This window comes from Camelus bactrianus, chromosome 23 (genome assembly GCF_048773025.1).
Source record: "Camelus bactrianus isolate YW-2024 breed Bactrian camel chromosome 23, ASM4877302v1, whole genome shotgun sequence".
In the NCBI taxonomy this organism is placed as follows: Eukaryota; Metazoa; Chordata; class Mammalia; order Artiodactyla; family Camelidae; genus Camelus; species Camelus bactrianus.
In genome coordinates this window covers 3,569,505-3,589,282 of record NC_133561.1, presented here as the reverse complement: position 1 = coordinate 3,589,282, position 19,778 = coordinate 3,569,505, and the positions used below count along the sequence as shown (strand labels likewise).

Sequence of the window (19,778 nt, the reverse complement as noted above, 5' to 3'; positions counted from 1 at the left end):
GCTGTGCCGCGTGCGCGGTGCGGCGCCCGTGCCCCCCGGGGTGCTCCGCGCTCCTAGCTCCACGCTGGCCCACCCGCTGTTGCTCCGACCCCATGCTACAGTTTTAAATTCTTCACACTAAACGTCCGTTGTTCAAATTACGTAGCCTCTCTCTCCCGGCCGGACCCGGACTGCTCGGAGGCTGTGGCCCCGGTCTTGCCTGCGTGTAGAACCCTGTCTGGCCAGAGGCGGGAGACACGTGAGTGAGGAACTAGGCAGCGGATGAACCAGAACGCCGCCTTCCGTGGGAAGGGACAGTGCGCCTCCTCTCGGGACCAGACGGCGGCAGGGGCCGGCAGGCCGAGCGCCTGCGCACACTCACCGGAGTCCGCGGCGGCAGGCGCCCCCGAAGCCGAAGGGCTCAGCGTGCACCGACCGCGTTCTCCGCGAGGAGCTACAATTTTGGCGTAGACTTTTTAGAAAATTTAAATTTTCTAGTAGAAAGGAGCTGAACACAAATCTTTTTTTTTTTTTTAAAGACAAAGGCCTACACGGAAATCAGCCTCTAACCTATAAGCTTCTGAATTTACAAAAAACCTTTACTATCATTATTACTATTGTCGTTTATAGCTAAATAGACAAGTGTCAAAGGGACAACCAAAGAGACACATTTTTACTTGTTAAAGAGACAAGTTTCTACCCTGGCATTTTTGACATCAGATGAACACTACATACTTCATACCATAATTTGTTAAAATTTTATTTTAAACACTTTTTCCTCTGATACCCACAATTTAAACAAATTTATTGTACACACCCACACACACACACAGAGCACATGGTTCTAACCTTTATGCACTCATTTCTATGAAAAAACAGAGTTCTTATCACTCCAAGAGTTGGAAGATAACAGACGTCTCCAGTTTTCCTGCCTTAGAAGTTGCCCCCACACACATCCTCCAACCAAGTGCCCCTCGACGACCTCCAGGGTCCTGTTCCCACACCCTAGTCACACTCACTTGGCAGCAAATGGAAGCACAATGTTCACAATGGCGGAGTCCCTGTCAAATAAGACCCCGGTGAGCAGAGCCCCTGTCCGCAGTTTCAGCGGACGTAATTGGTTGCCATGGGCTTTGGAAAGAATTAAAAACCTAAAACTGTCCCTAGCAGCTCTCTCCCTAGAAATCCTGACGACAGTGTCTAACTGCACCTCCCTGCCACAGCTCTCAAAACGTGAGGGGAAGAAATACACCTCAGTAACCTGATGGGAAGTAGACCTGGGGAGTCTGTTCTTCACCGACTGCCCAGTCCTTAATCTCGGCTTCAGGTTTCAGATCAAACGCAGATACGGTGGCACCAGTAAGAGACGAATCAAGACTGTGCAAAATCCAGATGGAGAGCTTAAAATCCTCTGGACTCCCCTTCCATCGAACAAAACCTGTAAAATCTGCATTTTAATAGCTGATTTTCCGGGGATCACAAGATTTCCTTTTGCATGTGCCCTGGATGGAATTAAGGAGAGAAGGAAATGCTTACATGCTTGGGGGCAACTGTAACTAAGGAAGAAATTACAATTTTTTAACACAATTCCGGCACTCTGTGCACATCGCTGCTGTAAGTATTCCAGAAGGAACATGGACCACACAACCAGATCTCTGTACCTGACGTGCTCACAGACTCTCAGAGGGTGATATTTACTATTACTGCTCAAAATGGGAGCCAACACTTAGACATCTGCTCGGGAGAACAGCATCCCTTGTACCTGCTTCCACGGGCCACAGAGACACACTCTGGTTAACACATCACGGGCACGGTGACGGGAGCTCCTGTCAGACGCCGGCCGGCCAGTGTTGGAGACGAAACGCACGGCCCCAGCTGACTAGTTAGAGGACGTCTGGGAGGGATGATCACAGAGGCACATGACAAGGCTTCATGCCTGACTGCTTTGAGAGCAGATGACATGACTTTAAACAGCACTCCTTCCCTACCTCTGGTCACAAAACAGCAATAAGTCAACTGATACACCCTTGTAACATCATGATTTATTCCTTTGCTTTGAATGCACAAAGCTCTGGTATGATGTTCCACTGGTAGACCTGAGATTCACTCAGGGCTTGAACACCTAGGGCCTGCCTGCGCACATACAGAATCAGTGTCCTCGTGCAGGACCACCAGGAACCCTACCACGTGTACTTGACGATGTACACATCAACAGAAGGAACACAAAACTGATGATGCCCCGATTCATTAAACTCAAAACACATACAAGTATAACAGTGGGTCCTAACAAAATACCACATTTTAACATAAGGAGGAAAAATCCACTAAAATTTTAAAAATATAACAATACTTCTTATTTTTGCTAATGTATCTGAATACGAATTTTTCTAAAGTTCATCTCTATAAAGATAATTTTGAATTATAATTTTAACTACAGACAGCATCTAAAGAAAGTGACCCTCAAGTTAGCTGACTCGACCAGTGTGCCATCACTAAGACCCAGCAGGCCATAAACAAGGTTGACTAATATGATTCTAATAAAATTACAAATGTCAAAGAGCAAACCCAAACAAAATTCCTAGAACTATAATAAAATTATGAATGTGAAGATAACTTACACATCTTCTTTCAATAATTAAAACTTTGGCCATAGATTTGAAAAATAAAAAGTGGGTAAAACACAATTTCTTGCATTAATACTAAGTACATTATAGTCTTTATAGTATATAAAATAAGAATGTAAAAAGCTTCATGGATAGTAGTGTAAACCTCAGTTCACTGACACTTCAACTCTTCTTTCCCTGGATGTTTCAGAGATTTCACTAAACTCTTTCTAAAAATAGTTCATTTCTAACTTATGTTGTGGTACTAGTCTTTGACCTTAAACGTTACTATGCATGGAATTTACAGCCTGTACACACATGTATTTTTTGAGATAGATTCAAGTAAAGCAGCTTCCCCCACATAAGAAGGATGAGGAGCTCATGAAAGCAAACTTGAATTATGTTTCTGTTATCAGTCTTGCTGCCCCAGAGAGTGAGCCAAAACGAAGCTCTTAACTGAGAAGTGACATCACCATCAAGTTTTCATGAACTATCATTAAGCAACTGGCATTAAGTTTACCTCAAACATAGGAAACAACTCCCTGAGCAATACCAAGGCTTTATTAAAATAATTTATTTTTTAATTCAAATAAAGTTAAAGGGTAGGCATGTCAATTTTTACTCCAAGCTACAGATCTAGTCTATTATAAAATTATAGCTAAAAATCATTTACTCTTATGTGGATAAAATCCTAAGCACTTCATATATACCTGTGTGTATATACATATTCTTTAACTTTTTTACTGAAGTCTAGTCAATTTCCAGTGTGTCAGTTTCTGGTGTACAGCATCATGTTTCAGTCACACATGTACACACATATATTCTTTTTCATTATAGGTTACTACAAGATATTGCATATAGTTGCCTGTGCTACACAGTAGAAACCTGCTGTTTATCTATTTTATATATAGTAGTTAGTATCTGCAAATCTTGAACTCTCAATTCTAAGTGAAGTCAGCCAGAGAGAGAAAGAAAAACACCATATGATACCACTTATATGTGGAATCTAGAAAGAAAGAAAGAAAGAAAGAAAGAAAGAAAGAAAGAAAGAAAGAAAGAAAGAAAGAAAGAAAGAAAGAAAGAAAAAAAAGAACTTATTCACAAAACAGAAACAGACTCACACAGAAAACAAACTTATGGTTAACGGGGGGAAGGGGGCTTGGGAGGGATAACTTGTGAGTTCAAGACTTGCAGATACTGACTACCATATATATTATTAATCTTTAAAGCATCTCTATGAGATTAAGACCACTATTGCTCCCATGCTCCCAGTTTACATGTAAAGACATGAAGTGGAAGAAAGGTTACCCAGCCATGAAGAGGTGTTTATAAATTACAACAGAGGAACACTAATACTTCACAATATTTATGAAAAAAACTTCACAAAATATTTATATACTAAGATTTCTTTCTTTTTTTAACTGAAGTATAACCGACCAAAATATTTCATTCGTTTCAGATGTACAACATAGTGATTTGGGATTTTTATATGTTACAGAATGATTGTCACTATTAAGTCCAGCCACCATCTGTCACCACACAAAGTTATTGTATTATTGACTATATTCCCTATGATGTATGTTACATTCCTGTGGCTTATTCATTTTATAACAGAAGTTTGGACCTCTTAATCCCCTCACCTCTTTTGCCCATCCCCCCACCCCTCTTACCTCTGGCAACCACCTGTTTGTCTTCTGTATCTATGAGTCTGTTTGTTTTTCTGTTTTGTTTTTTAGATTCCACAGTATCATACAGAGATCATAAAGTATTTGTCTCTGTTGACTTATTTCATTAAGCATAATACCTTCCAGGCCATCCATGTTGTTGCAAATGGCAAAATCTCATTCTTTTTTATGGCTGAATAATATTCCTTTTCATATATATTATATATATATGAATATATATATATATATATATATCTCACATCGCATTTATCCATTCTTCTATTGATGGACACTCAGGCTGCTTCCATATCTTGGTTATTGTGGACAATGCTGTAGTGAACATAGGGGTGCATATATCTTTTTGAATTAGTGTTTTCATTTTCTTCAGATAAATACCCAGCAGTGGCATTGCTGGATCGTATGGTAGTTCTATTTTTAGTTTCTTGAGGAACCTCCATACTGTCTTCTATCAGGTTTATTTCTAACACGTTCCTACACAGACCAGCTTACACACTCATTCATACAGCTCACTCCCACCCACTCTTCAGACCTCTGCTGAAACACTGCCTCCCTGGAGAGGCCTTCCCTGACCACCCTGCAGAAAACTGAAACCTGGCCCTCCCTGGAGAGGCCTTCCCTGACCACCCTGCACAAAACTGAAACCTGGCCCTCACCTTTTATCCCCCACACACTCACCTTCTCCCTTGTCCCGTGGTACTCAGCATAACACTGATTTATTTACTCTTTTCTTCATCTGCTTCATTAGTTGGATACAAGCTCTAAGAGTGCTTTTTGGACTTTGCTGACGGCTGAACCCTCAGTGCCGAGCCCATAGTAAGTGCATGATAAACTTCTGCTACATGAATTAATCTGGATAGGAATTTAGTTCCTAGGCCCCCAAGACAGTCTGCACAATCTCCTTCATCTTTCAGACAGCATCTATATAGAAATACTCCTTAAAATCCTGAAAAAATCATGCTTACAAATGAGGAGGAAGAGAGGAGGAGGAGGAACATGAACAGTCTCACCTCGATGGTAAGTGACAAACAGCAGAAAAGCAAACATATAAAAAGCACCAAGCAACTCAGGTTGAGCTTCTTAACATTGCTTTAAGAAAACGCAGGTAACTACCTGTGCTGCTGACTGGCCCTTCTCCTCTGACAGACCTGCAGCATTTCTCCACATCAGCTCCTTCAAATGTACATTATGTGTTTTGCGATATGTAAAATAATATAATTTCAATTTTCTTGGAAAAGTGAGCATATCAATACTGCACTGTGTCTGAAATCCCTTTTCTCACTGTTAAGTGCCAAACAAGTGTCCTAGAGGAACTCTGAAATTCGTTCTACTCTAAACACTAAAACTTTACAGAATACGGTTTTTATTTCTACCCTAGGAGAAAAAAACACAAAAATATTATCTTATGTTTATCAACTAGCCAAATTTGTAAGGAAGCTAGTTCATGAAACATTAAATAATGTTTTTAATAAATATCTCATACATTACTCAAAGCTACATTTACATAGGGATTTAAAATTTTTATGTCTCGATAAGAAAAAAATTAGGAAATCTAGCAAAATGCTTTTGAATATTTTTCTATGACCCAAGAAAACTCCTTCTATTCTCCCTGCCTTTACCACAGTAAGGAAGACTTTCCGAAAGAACATTTTAGTGAGTCGCTTAAAACCTGTGATTAAAAAAAAAAAAAGCTATTTTGACTTTTAAGTTATTATCAGCCTGAAGAGCTCCTCCAGATCAGAACTATTATAGAATCTGCTCCCAAACCACTACTTGGCAGCAGAGATGAATCTGCCCATTACCAGGTTGGGATAGAAGCCATTATCACGGCCCCTTGATTTCTTTCAAGTAGCTCCAATGGAAAAAGCCACAAGTGAATAATAAAGATCTCATAATAGCTCTTAAGAATTCTTTACATGGTACAAGGCACTAAAATGAACTCGAGAATTAGAAAGAAAAAAAACCCTCATCTTCCAATAAGAAAAAATAATTAACCTGACTTAATGCACCTACGAGGGCTTTTGTAAATCACACTTCTGCACCTGAAGAGCCGGAGCAAGACCAGACGCCAGAAGGCGCGCAGCCACCGTCGTGGGGGCACAGCGAGCAGGCCCGGCCCACGGAGGCCCACGGCCTGCACTCGGAGCTGGGCGCGCCCTCTGGGGGGGCGGGGCGGGGGGTGAAGTACGTACGGTGCTCAGCTTGCTGGCGGTGACCACGACGCGCCTCTCGTGCAGCATGCTGGCGTACAGCTGCAGCATGTTGTTCACGTCCACCGCCACGAAGTACTCCGTCAGGTTTCTCTGCGCGAGCAAAAACCACCGTGTCAGTTCGGGGGGCTGTGAGGGGAAGTACTTTATACGTTTACCGAAACGTCTTACAGGCCTGAGGAGGTCAGCGCTGAAAGTGGCGTTCGTCAGCATCTCGGAAGGCAGTGCCGCCCCTGCCATTGCTACTGAGACCCAGACCGACCGTAGGAGCGTGATCTCAGTGGGGGGAATCAAAGGGTCACATCTTCCCACCTCCCTCCCCAGGCTTCTGTAAAAGGAGACAACTTCCTGGCTCCCAGTGTCATCTTCACACCACAGTCCCGGACACCTGTTCTCTAAACAGACATGAAAGCGATTCTCACACACACCAAACTCTGAGAGCTGGGGCTCCAGAAGCCACACCTGAGTCTCTCTGTCTGCCAGTCACTGCGCATCCCACATGCAAGGCACCCACAGGAGGAGACGGGTCCATAAAGCAGGCCTCTGGTTCTTTATCAAGGAAAACCTCTTGCTTCTACCCCACGTCAGGCTGGCTTTATACCCCCATAACCAAATAAAATCTGGTGTTAGTTTAATTTGATTTCTTGCTTTAACACTTTAAATTATTTCCCTCACATAAGGACAAACTTGGGGTGAGCACATCAACGTCCACGTCTAGATCCTCTCCTTCTTACTCATTTGTGAGCTTCTGTGCTCAAACTTAAGCACATCAGAAAGCAACGAAGTGACAGAGAGACACACGGTGACAAACTGAGTCTGTAGTGTCGGGTGGACTGTGGTGGAGGCAAAAACGTCCAGTTGGGTAAGAAAATCAGAAATCCAATTGTTTCTTCGATTTCTGTAAGGTGGAAACTCAACCAGAAAAAAACGCAGTCACAGCAGGGTGCATGAACAGAACCTGGCACTAACGGCAAGAGATGCTGAATCTGGTGGGGAGGTTCGTTTCCTGTTCTTTCTATGCGAAGCCTCTCCCACCTCCCATTTCAACCCTCTGTAACGCAAAACTCCGTTTCCGGCATTCAGCATTAATGCTTTTCCTATAATCTCAAAGAAAGATAATTTCTAAACGGGAAATTCTTTCTCAACACACAACGCTGCCTCATGTATAGGTCCTTGCTTTTTTTTTTCCTCTTCCCTAAACAGAACTTTTTAGAATTAAAATATCTTAATGGAGATGTAAAAATGTGTATTCTCAGTGGCAGTTTTTCCTTAGAATGGTTCTTTAAAACTATCAAAGTCATAGGCCTTAAAAATTGTGAGGTTTGTTAAATCAAGCTCTTAGCTGTTTATTAGTAAATTTAAGAAAGGCCAATAGCAGACAGCAGAAGGGAGTGACTCTGACTTGTATTAACAGCCCTGAAGTGGATGGAGGGACAGGGTGGTGTAAGTCAGATCACGGTCAGTCAGCCCCCAGGAGACCTCACAGGGCACTGACCTGCAGACGGCACAGAGGACCTGCGCGTTTTGATGGTCTACTGCAGGCCCACGTTAGGAACCGTTTAATGTCTTCTAATTCAAATGAGTTATCTGGACAGACTGTACTAAAACCACCACTGCCAGTCTGGGTTTGATATTAGGAAATTTACAACTGCCTTCTAGGACCTCATCCACTCATAACCCACGTGCTTCTGGAAACCAGTCAGTCAGTAGTTTTAAAAGCATTTGTGGAAGAACAGTAGAGTTCTGAGGGAAATAATAAATATTCCTCAAGCATTTTTCTCCTGTGGATGTTTCCTTCACTTTTGATTGAATTATTTCTACTGATTCATTTTATCTTTCCAAGAGAAGCAGAAAAATATTACGAAAGGGACTACTTCCTTTTCACACAGCATCCAAAAGCATATTTGTCAATTTCACATACCCACGTAAGCTTTTCCATAGAATATTAATTTGTTACTGTTACTGCTATTAATTTTCTTTCTGAAAATACTTCCAGTAAGGCCACAATCAGGACTCTAAATAAAATGCAAACGTAGTAATTTTATAATCTCTTGCAGTACCCACACCTTATAAAACATGTGTTACTTAAAATCAGGAAATCCACAGGTTCAGGACATCTGAGATCTCAAGAGAAATACAAGAAATCTAAAACACTACGGTCAGTTCACTAGAGTAACTGCGTGAAAACATTTCCCACTGCATTCACACCCCACCAGCAGCCATCCCCTGAGACATCTCATCTACCTGATCTGGGCAGCTTGGGACCTAACTGAATACATACAACTCTGCTGAATTATCTCCAATGGTAAAAATAGTTTTTCTCATATAATTTTCCTTACCAACAACCAGATATTAAGAAGGAAGTAAAGTAGCAGACACATAAAGAAGAAAAGAGATGACACACTATTCCTTATTTTTTCACTATTTCTCAACAAACAGAGATAGTTACAACATATTCTACTTCTCTATAAAGAAATCCTTAGACCAAGATAAATAAAACTCAAAAAATCAGTAGAATAAAAAACATCAAAAACTTACACTCTCGGGTATCGTTGGGAGTCCAGTTCTATCAGGGGCAATGAAGTAGGGCTGCCGATCAACAGAAATAAATCACGTAAGAAAAGAAGAATTAAAATCTGGTAGCATTACATATAGTTTGAGATAAAAATTTTAAATACATCACTTAAATTAATAAATACCAAGGACTGACAAGATTTGTTGAATTTGAGAGATTCTTAAAATGAGATAGCAGATTTGTATGAGATTTAACAATAATTTTCTGATACAAAGAGTTAAGTGTTAGTTTAAAATATTTCATTTTAAAATTGAAATAAGAATCCTGGGAAAAGTTTATTAAAACAAGGTATATTACTGAAAGTTAGATAGATAGATAGATGATAGATAGATAGATAGATAATTTTAATCCTGCTACTTTAGGGAGGCTGGAAAAATAAGACTTGTTTAGCCAAGAATATATCAAAACTGATTAAGATTTCTGGGTCTTTCTGGCAAATCGCCACAAATTTCTCTTGTACTTGTCAGATACTTTGTTATTTAGAAAGCAGCAATAAAAAATAATTCTAAATGTTCAAAAAACTTCATAAAATGTAATTACTCATCCCAAAATATGACTTTCATACACCTACTGAACAAACATTAATTGGCTTCTACAATATTCAAAGCAACACAACAGTTCATAGACATATTTATATAAAAAGCACATCGCTCACGCCTTTATGTTTCACATAATGTCCCCAGACTTTACCCCACAGAAGAAGAGTACAACTCAATCACCAAAATTATTTTATTTTCTATTCATATTAATCTCCAAAATTATTTTACTATCTTACATAAGGATATATTTAATATTGTCTTATAATTAAAGACTGGGGGGAAAAAGCATTCTAGGCAATACTGAGCAAGGTTGAACTAGTCAGAATAAGGTTAGTTAACACAGTCCTAACGTGTAATTTTCCAGAGGAGAACAGTATGAGAGAAGCCCTGTGACAGAAACCATGGCAGAAACCCCACGTGGTGGGCGCACCCTGACGCCAACGCCAGTGACCGCGAGGAAATGCAGGGATTCAGTCTCTGTCAGCTGCTTTTATGTGGAGGGGCTTTTAATAGCACTGCATTCATAAAGCTATGCTTTAAAAGATAGTATAAACAGAGAACATAAGACAAATGATTAATTTTCTTAAAAGAGGCATTTCCCATTTCCCAAAGGACTTGAATCTTAGAGTGAATCGTAAAGACGTAGTGAAAGAAGTAATTATTTTCCCAATTTAATAGTGATTTTCAGAAGCCAATGCCCTTTCAACTCACCGCTGCCAGGGAGGGCTGATCTTTCAGAACTTGCTCACTGGCAATAAATACCTCTTGGTTCTTACAATACATGAGAGAAAAAATGAATATTTACTTTCATGGGAGAAGTTAACACACCAATGTGCTGTGTATCTGAGACAAACCCATGCAGTCAACACTATCCACTGAAAAGATCTGAAAAGCACTAATTATAAATGTCGTTGTAAATGCCGATTTGCTGATTTTATGCTAGAAAAATCTTGAAGTACTTTCATTCTTGACTGAGAGTAGAGAATTCTGTGGATATTTAATGATTTTGAAATATAATTTCAAATATAATTTCAAAATAAGTATTTGCATTAGATACTAACTTTGCATAAAATCTCTGTGATATTCTAGTGGTTATAAAGTCAAGTCTTGAAAAATTCACAAGATAGAACATTCCTGAAATACGAAATTGTAAGAAAATCACAGCAGTTTCTAAAGACTTGTCATACGTGACTAACAAATTCTGCAAACAAAAACTTCTTTTCCACTTGTGGAGGAACAAAAATTCCTATGATCATCCATTCTAATCTGGCATCATAAAACTAGAACCTCTGCTAGTAATGGGAGACAGGTATTTTTATCCCAATTTTGCCATCCATGAATGGCACAGCTCAGGTGCATGACTTTAGTAACCTGCTGTTGAAGTCAAACGAAATTACTAAGTGGACTTTACAAAGGTGTATTAACCAGCTGAATTTACCAATACTTAAGATACTGTATTGAGAATAGGTGAACAGTGTTTGAAACCCATCACAGACTACTGATTCAAAAGCTTGCATGTGAGGCTTAATTTATAAAAATAACTGTCATACACAGAAACAGTCACTCAAATTCTGTTACCAGGAATATTTCAGATACAATCAAAATCTTCTCCATATCAAATGAAACTTCAATTCACTAACAACCAACATGCAAGCGGCTTTTCATGGTATATCTAAATGTATCATTTCATGCACCTCCCCCAAACAGCTTCCTCAAAAACTGACTCACTCAATTTCTCAAATGGAGAAAAGGAGTCATCAAAACAGGTTAACTTTTTTGCCTCACATCACACGTTCAGTGACCGCGATATAAACCAAAATCTAGTCTTTAGGTGTTCAGAGGCCTAGAAGTCTTTGATTGAATGGTTCTTATTAACAAAGTTTCAATACCTAATATTTCTGAGATGTATTCTTGGAAGATACTTACTTACGCCTGAACTAATGACAGTCAAATTGGAAGAGAGGACACACTTCTGTTCCTCACTAACACTCTACAATAGCTGTCTCTATTACCTGAACATCTGCAGATAGTTCCTTAACCCTTTAAGACAGGGTTAGAATCACTTTATAAATACTCCTCCTGGGAGTTCCTCCTTGTCCCGTCCACTTCATTCGCACTGACCAAAAACCTGCGTTCTTTGGGTTTCGATGACCGCAGATCTGAGTTCCTCTTAACTGCTCCTTCCTCCAGTCCTTCCCTCCACCTGCCCTCCCTTCCATGCAACCCGTCTGGGCAGTTAGACCTTAGCCTCTGCACTGTCCACTTGACATCCACCCTTTGAACAGCTCAATTATTCTTGCACTACTCTGCAGATGACTCCCATATTTGGATTAAAAATTCCAGGTTATCCTTAGATTTCCATCCCTCAACCTCTAAATGACTACTAACCATTTCCACTTTGGCTTTAAGCAACAAAAGAGGAGGCAGACACAAAGGTGCAGAGACCATGGGAAGAGAACACTCCACGCTGCCGTGACAAGAGAGTGCTTCACAAAGCTGGGGACCACACTGGTTCTGGACCACAGACGGGCCGTCTACCAAGGGGCTGTGGGAACGCAGGGAGGTGCACCACTGAGGAAGCACACGTTCACTCAAGGAGATGAACAGAGCAGGATGACCAGAGCAGAGAATCAATTTAGGGGAAAAAAAGGGAGACAGGAAAATGAAAAGTTGGACTGAGGCTGAAAGCCTGGCCAAAAGTTTGGACAAATTCTACAGAAAATGGAGAGCTATTAACGGTTTCAATCAGGGAACTTTACATAGTCTAAGGAAGTTTAATCAGACAGCCTTTTATAGAAAGGACTGGAAGGAGAGACTCCAGGCTAAGGACTCCAGAGCTGAGCATCTGGACTGGGTGCTGACACCACAAATAGAGCAGAATCATGTGAGAGACACTATTATTACACAAAATTACAGCGGGACATTTAAGCAAGAAGAAAGTTATTGCCAAAGAAAGAATATAATTGGGCTAACAATTTCCTTATTTTACAAAAAGCACAAAAGACCTATTAATACTATTACATAGATTTCAAGTTACTTTTTCCTTCAATTTCTCTAGCATCATTATACATCGTCTGCCTTACTTAGGACAGTTTTATTATTATTTTGGAAGAACCAAAATCAACATACATAAATTTTAGCATTCTACTTGGTATGCCAAATTAATGAAGAAAATTAATGAAAACATTTAATTTTATGATGACTTATTCTGAACACTTAGAAAATCTCACCAAACACTACTGTGATTTTAGTTATAGATGGCACAGCTCAGTGAAAGTTTTAATGGTAAATAATCTATACGACCACAGGCTTACCGCCTGGACAAACTTCAATCACATTTCCAGTGTTTGGTGATTATACTAAAAGATGCACTGAAGCATGGGGAAAGAAGGAGATTTTCGCCCGCAACTCTCATCATGTGGCTGGTTACATGCTGCATGCTGTCTCTGCAGTACTTACTATGTACTGTTTTCATTTTACGTGGGGTCTTTGGTATTGTGTATGTGTGGGGGCGGATGTGTACTTCCGTATTTCCTGAAAATATTCCCACAGATTTAGTTACCTTTACCAAAGGTAAAGTGTATGATTAAAAAAAAAATCTATGATTTAACAAATACCAAAAATACACATGTAATGCATCATGTTCTGACGGGAAAGCACACCAGACAACAGCACCATCCAGGGACGTCAGTCCTAGCCGGAGAGCCTTCCTGGGGGCAGAGGTGACTCGGCAGAGTTTCTTGAAGGTGCATGTGTTCTTAAATGAGAAACTGCTATGACTCAAAACATCCATTGCTGACAGAATACTTACCACACTCAAACTGACAGGGGTGTTTGCCTTTGGTACCGGGTGGTTATAGAGCGACTTGAGAGTTTCATTCAAATCATTTTCCTAGAATAAAAAAAAAAGCACATTTTATAAGTGAAATATTAACTAAGTAAATACAATTAAAACTTCTCATGTTAGGCACGTCTTACCCACGGGCAGACCTTGGAGAGACTGCAGGGTTGGTTCCAGACCACTGCAATTAAGTGAATACGGCAATAAAATGAGTCTCATGGATTTGCTGGTTTCCTAGTGCACGTAAGTTATATTTATACCATACTGTCATCTATTAATGTGCAATACCATTATGTCTAAAAAAAAACAACGTCATACCTTAATTAAAAATACTTTATTGCTTAAAAATCTGAAGCGTCATCTGAGCCCTTATTGAGTCGTAACCGTTTTGCTGGTGCAGGTCCCGCCTCCACGATGGTGCCGCTGACTGATCAGGGCGGTGGCGGCTGAAGGCTGGGGTGGTTGTGGCAATTTCTTGAAATACATCAACTAAGTTTATGTAATATTCTAAATCCTTTGTTGTCATTTCAACAATCTTCACAGAATCTTCACCGGGAGTGGATTCCATCTCAGAAACCACTTTCTCTGCTCATCCAGAAGACGCAGCTCCTCACCCCTCCATGTTTCATCCTGAGAGTGAAGCAGTCCAGCCCTGTCTTCAGGCTCCACGTCTCATTCCAGTTCTCTTGCTGTTTCCACCACATCTGCAGTGACTTCCTCCACGGAGGTCGTGAATCCCTCAACTCAACGCCATCCGTGAGGGCTGGAGTCAACCTCTGCTGGCTTCAGGCTTGGCTTCCTCACTTGCCCCACCCTTCACAAAACTGAAGTGAGTTCATCTCTGTTCTCAGTGAAGCTCTGACATAAAAGAATGTTGTGTGTGGTCTGATCTTCCATCCAGACACTACCGCTTTCTCCGTATCAGCAATAAGGCTGTTCTGCTTTCTTATCAGTGGGTTCACTTTTAATTTGCTTCAAAAACTTTCCCTTTGCCTCCACAACCTGACTGTTTGGTGGCCTAGCTTTCAGCATGGCCTCCCCGTCAAGCTTCATCGTTCCTAGCTTTTGACTTACGGTGAGGGACGTGCGACTTTTCCTCGCACCTGAACACTGAGAGGCTGTGGTAGGTTTATGAACCGGCCTAATTTCAGTATTGCGTGTCAGGGAGGAGCCGTCAGAAAACACACAGCCCTTACGGACTAAGTCCTTGGTCTGCTGTGGGTTGGGGTCATGGCGTCCCAACGCAGCCACAGCAGTAACGTCAAACACGGCTGACCACAGATCACCGCGACAAACATGGTAGCAGCTGAAGTGTGGAATACTGTGAGAACTGCCAGAATGTGACCAGAGGCACAAAGTGAGCAAATGCTGTTGGGAAAACATGGCCAACAAACTTGCTCGATACGAGGTTGCCACAAACATTCAGCTTGGGGGAAATGCATCATCTTTGAAGCACAATGAAGTGCAGCGCAGAACACGGAGGCACACCTGTGCACCAACGCCTCCCACAGAGGGAAGCCGTTCAGTCGTCAAAGCCAAAAGTAACAGGACTGAATAAAGATGGCAATGCAAATTTTTATCAGAAATGCTTCCATTTTCATTTTAATTTTAAAATCATAAACCTAATTTTTAAGTAACAGACACAATGAAGTTAAGTTATACTAAGATGCAACTTAGGGGGAGGGTGTAGCTCAGTGGTAGAGCGAGTGCCTAGTGTGCACGAGGTCCTGGGTTCAATCCCCAAGACCTCCATTAAAAATAAATAAACAAACAAACCCAATTACCCCCCGCCACACACACACACAAAAGACGTAACTTAGAGGTTATTCTAAATACTTCTTTTCTAAGTACCTCCTGATCACTACTCGCCCCATGATAAATGAGGTTAAATATATGACACACCTACTTCACAGGATCTCTACAACAATAATGTACCTTGATGTGCACTTTTTCTGAATTACACACACAAATCCAACAATAAATATATGAAGGTAGCTTTTTATATACATAGTTATTTTTATTCTCTTTTAAAATGTTGACGTTGAAAGAATAAACCAAAGGCAAAAGGCAATTGTTCAAGGATGGCAGTAATTAATTTTAAGGCACATGATCTCACAATTTCTCTTATAACTTAATTATCAAAACTTAATAATTCAGATCTCTATAAATGCTTGCAAAAGTATGTATTCAAAACTGCCTATCTGAAGTTCTCTTTAGAATGACCTAAAAAGGACTCTAAAGTATTTATCACCTGACCATTTAAGCAATGACATACACCACAGAATATTCCAGATGGTACTGATGTTCTGTCTCTATGAAATGCTTGTGGCTACGTAAGTCTGCAAAAGCCTAGCTTTGTAGTTGCCTGATGCTGATTGCGTTAAGGGTAACTGGTCATAAAATCGAAATTCCAACGTAAATAACCAGCAGCACTGCATTAAAAACGAAAAGAAAAATGATCACAGTCACAGATTTACTTCCAGTTATTCAATTAATATTGTGAACTTCTAATAATATTGGTTTCTTCTAATTAGGGACACAAACGTAGCCTCTCTTATATCCTCTTCGCAGAAAACCAAAACTATATCAATTTGTTCATAGTACTTCCTTTTCTATATCCCAGTGTCACTGGTGGTCTCAGGGAGCATATGACGTATAATAAGCACACAGGTATTAAGTTACCAACAAGAGTTTCTAAAGGTGAAAGTATTCAAAATTTGGACAACTAATACAATTAACACTGGTTCCACATATTTACTCAAAAAAACAAAGACTAAGAAATTATCGTTAAGTAGAATTCTGGTTTTGAGTTTTCCATGCAGTAATTAATATTGTTATTTCCAGTTATTTTCTTAGGAAAATGAATGATTGAGTAGCTTAAACATAAAATTGTTCAAGTGTAAAATGACTTTCTAATGAATAGTTCACAGAGCTGGGCACATCAAGTGTAGAGCGGGAAATATTTACACACACACACACACACTCACACACACACACACACCCTGGACTTTGACAAACACTAAAACTTGATATGTTCGAATAATAAAATTTGGTTGCCAAATTAGGAGAATGTGCACTAGAAGAGTAAAAGAAGCACCTTTATTTGTTAATAATACACTTAAATTGTCTAATGAAAGGTGTCTAGGATGGTATTTGTATTGAATTTAGGTTTGTTTTTAAAGACATCTACACGCAATCTTAACAGACGAGTGACCTAGCGGTAATCATGAGTGAGCGACCTGAAATCCCGGAAGACAGCTCTGCAGAGCTCTTTACTTCCTGGGAAGCTTAAGTAGCTCAGAACGACAGGAGTGCACAGGACGCGGGAAGGCAGGAGAAGACCAGCCAGGCAGGAGCACCGGCGCCGGATCCTGGAGGCTCTCTTGGGTCGGGCTGAGCTCAGCTCAGATTCTGTTCTCAGGAGAAAAAGGAGCCACTGACCAGACTGCAAGCAGTGAAGTTTCAGAAAGATCATTCTTGGGGATCAGAACATGGTGGTACTAAGCATGTGTAAGAAGTGCCCATAAATAACGTCTATAGAGAAGAGAAGAGAAAACTAAGACTATAACACAAGAGCACCACAGTTTTAGGTTGCAGACGGGGGAAGCTTAAAGACAGACAGGCTAGAGCTACAAACAAACACACAGTCGGGACAACCAAGCAAAACACGACCGCAGGAGTGAGGCAGCATCAAACAAGAATTTAAATAGACGGCCAGCGGTCATAAAATACACCATGAAACTGAAAATTAGAACTAGCAATAGGCAATCATTAAAGATTTTTTTGAAAACTTTTATTTGTACTAAACTGCATCAAACAGCATAGCTAAAATCTTAGTAAATTAATCCCTGTTTAAAATATCAAAGAATGATTCAGGGGAAATTTTAGAAATTATGAGCCAGAGGAGTTCATTAATTCAAAGCAAACTTCAGCTTTTGTTTTGTTTTTATTTTTAAGAAAAAAGGATGAAAATGTAAAGATAAATGTAACAGCTAAAACTATAAAATTCTTAGAAGAAAAAAGAAGCTTCATGACACTGGATTTGAAAGCAATTTATTGACATTATACCAAAAGCACAAAGCAACAAAAGAAAATATAGATAAATTAACCTCCATCAAAGTTAAAAATTTTTGTGCATCAAAGGACACTACCAACAACGTCAAAAAGGCAACCCACAGAATGGGAGAAAATATTTGTAAATCACACATCTGATAAAGGATTCATATCTGAATATATAAATAGCTCCTACTACTCAACAAGAAAACGTAACTTAAAGTGATAAAAGACTTGAATAAATATTTCTCCAAAGAAGACCTCCAGTGACCAAAAAGCACAGGAGGCTGTACCTCACTAACCCTTAGGGAAACACAAATCAAAGCCACAATCATTTACCACTTCACACCCATTAGAATGACAATTTTAAAAACAGAACAAAACTAAATCAGAAAATAACAAAGTGTTGGGGAGACCATGGGGAAATGGGACCCTGTGCACTGCTGGTGGGAGCGTAAAATGAGGCAACCATTGTGGAAGATGATATAGCAGGTCTTCAAAAAATTAAACATGCAATTACCGTATTATTCAGCAATTCTGCTTCTGGGTATATTCTCAAAAGAACTGAACGCAGGGACTCAAACAGATATTTGTATACCCACGTTCACAGCAGCAATGTTCATCCACATATGAATGAATAAACAAAACATGGTGTGTGAATAATGGAATATTATTCGGCCTCAAAAAGGAAGGAAATTCTAGCGCACACACGATGGCACAGATGGACTCTGAAAACATGCCAGTCACAGAAGGATAAATACTGTACCTTTCTACTTACATAAGTACACAGTCAAGTTCACACAGACAGAAGAAAGCAGCCCACTGGTTGCGGCCAGGACTCGGGGGAGGGGAACGGGAAGTTATTATTTACTGAGAATAGTTTCAATGTGGGAGGGAGGTAAGAAGGTTCTAAAGATGATGGTGCTGACGACTGCAGAACAATGCTAATGTACTTAATGGCAGAATTATACATTTAAAGATTGGTAAAATGGTAAATTTTATGATATATGTATTTTACCACAATTTAAAAAATGGAGGAAAAAACATTGCTTACCAGTTCCTTAGCCAAGTAATCTGCCAGAGTATTTAGAAGCTTGTAATACACTTCAAACCATGGCAGGTAACTGTAAAAAAAAAAAAAATCACAACTTAAAAAATGTATATATATATAATTTGGAATCAAGAAACAAGATGGCCAAATAAACATTAAATTCATATTATTTCAAACAGCTTGGTCTTGGAGGGCAAAAAGAACTGAACCCATGTTCTCTTTACTGTTACAGTAAAATTTTACATTTCATCTATTATTTGTTTTCACAAATAATCAGAGTCCAAAGTTCTATTATAGAGTGTATTCATTATGCACTTGTATGTAAGTATCTAAGTAGTTAAAATGACTCCCCTCGCGTGGCAGGCACAGCACGAGGGTACCAAAGGCACTCACAGAATAAAAGCCAACTGCTGGAATAAATGATAATATAAAACTAATTTTAAGAAGCTTTTAAAACAAAGATATAAAAATAGAATTATGTGCTTATTAAATAATCAGTTCTTCAGAAACTGATCTTTAGGTAGGACAGGAAATTTCAAAATAAGTATCAACACCAGTAAGAAAGTCTATTTCAAAAATCGTAAATACTGTGAATAGTATTTAAATATCAAAAACAAATATAATTTAAGATTCATTTTGCTAGACACAAATATAATTAATTTTTTATGAAAGCAAAATACTAAATATAAAAATCAACTGTACATAATACACTTGTCAACAGATTAAGGTATTAGTATATTTAAATCTATCCAAAATTTTTGTTTATTAAAATGTATACTTTTCATATATAAGAATAGTAAATCACAAAACACACCAGTGTAGTTAATTATCAATTAACAAATACTCATTTTTTTCTTCAGAGATTTACAACAACAGATTACTTTTTAAGAGAAAATAGTGTGATACTTTTCCTACAAAATTATATACTGACAAGAGTACAGGTACCAAAAGCAGATTGAAAACTTTTAAAAATCAATGAAAAGAGCTTAGAAAAGCAGCATTCTTTCTGCATTTTTTTCACAACATCTGATTGTTAGTGACTGCTAAGGACGCTTTTTTAATCAGGAGTTACCTAAAGTCATAGAACAGTTAGGTAACCTACAGTATCTTTACTCAGAAGAAGTTCATAGAGTGCTGTAAAGGTGATCAGTACCATCGTAAGCAATGACATGAAAGGTGCCTGTCATATTTAAAAATATCTACCAACTTCTCATTAAATCGAGCATATTGAATACATGCATTTAT

General features: G+C 39.3%; 1 protein-coding gene across 4 annotated transcripts in view; it reads right to left on the bottom strand.

Annotated features, from left to right (window-relative positions):
* DENND1B (DENN domain containing 1B) overlaps positions 1-19,778 on the bottom strand; it is a 213,106-nt gene that overhangs the window by 92,390 nt on the left and 100,938 nt on the right. For 3 of the 4 annotated variants that reach the window (XM_045517634.2, XM_010956286.3, XM_074351588.1), the window contains exons 6-10: positions 18,537-18,606; positions 13,400-13,480; positions 10,300-10,359; positions 9,013-9,063; positions 6,457-6,567 (exon numbers count right to left, since the gene is read on the bottom strand). In XM_045517634.2, the coding sequence (XP_045373590.2) occupies positions 6,457-6,567; positions 9,013-9,063; positions 10,300-10,359; positions 13,400-13,480; positions 18,537-18,606 (373 nt within the window). The remainder of the gene's footprint in view (positions 1-6,456; positions 6,568-9,012; positions 9,064-10,299; positions 10,360-13,399; positions 13,481-18,536; positions 18,607-19,778) is intronic. The other variant, XM_010956287.3, reaches the window with a different exon arrangement.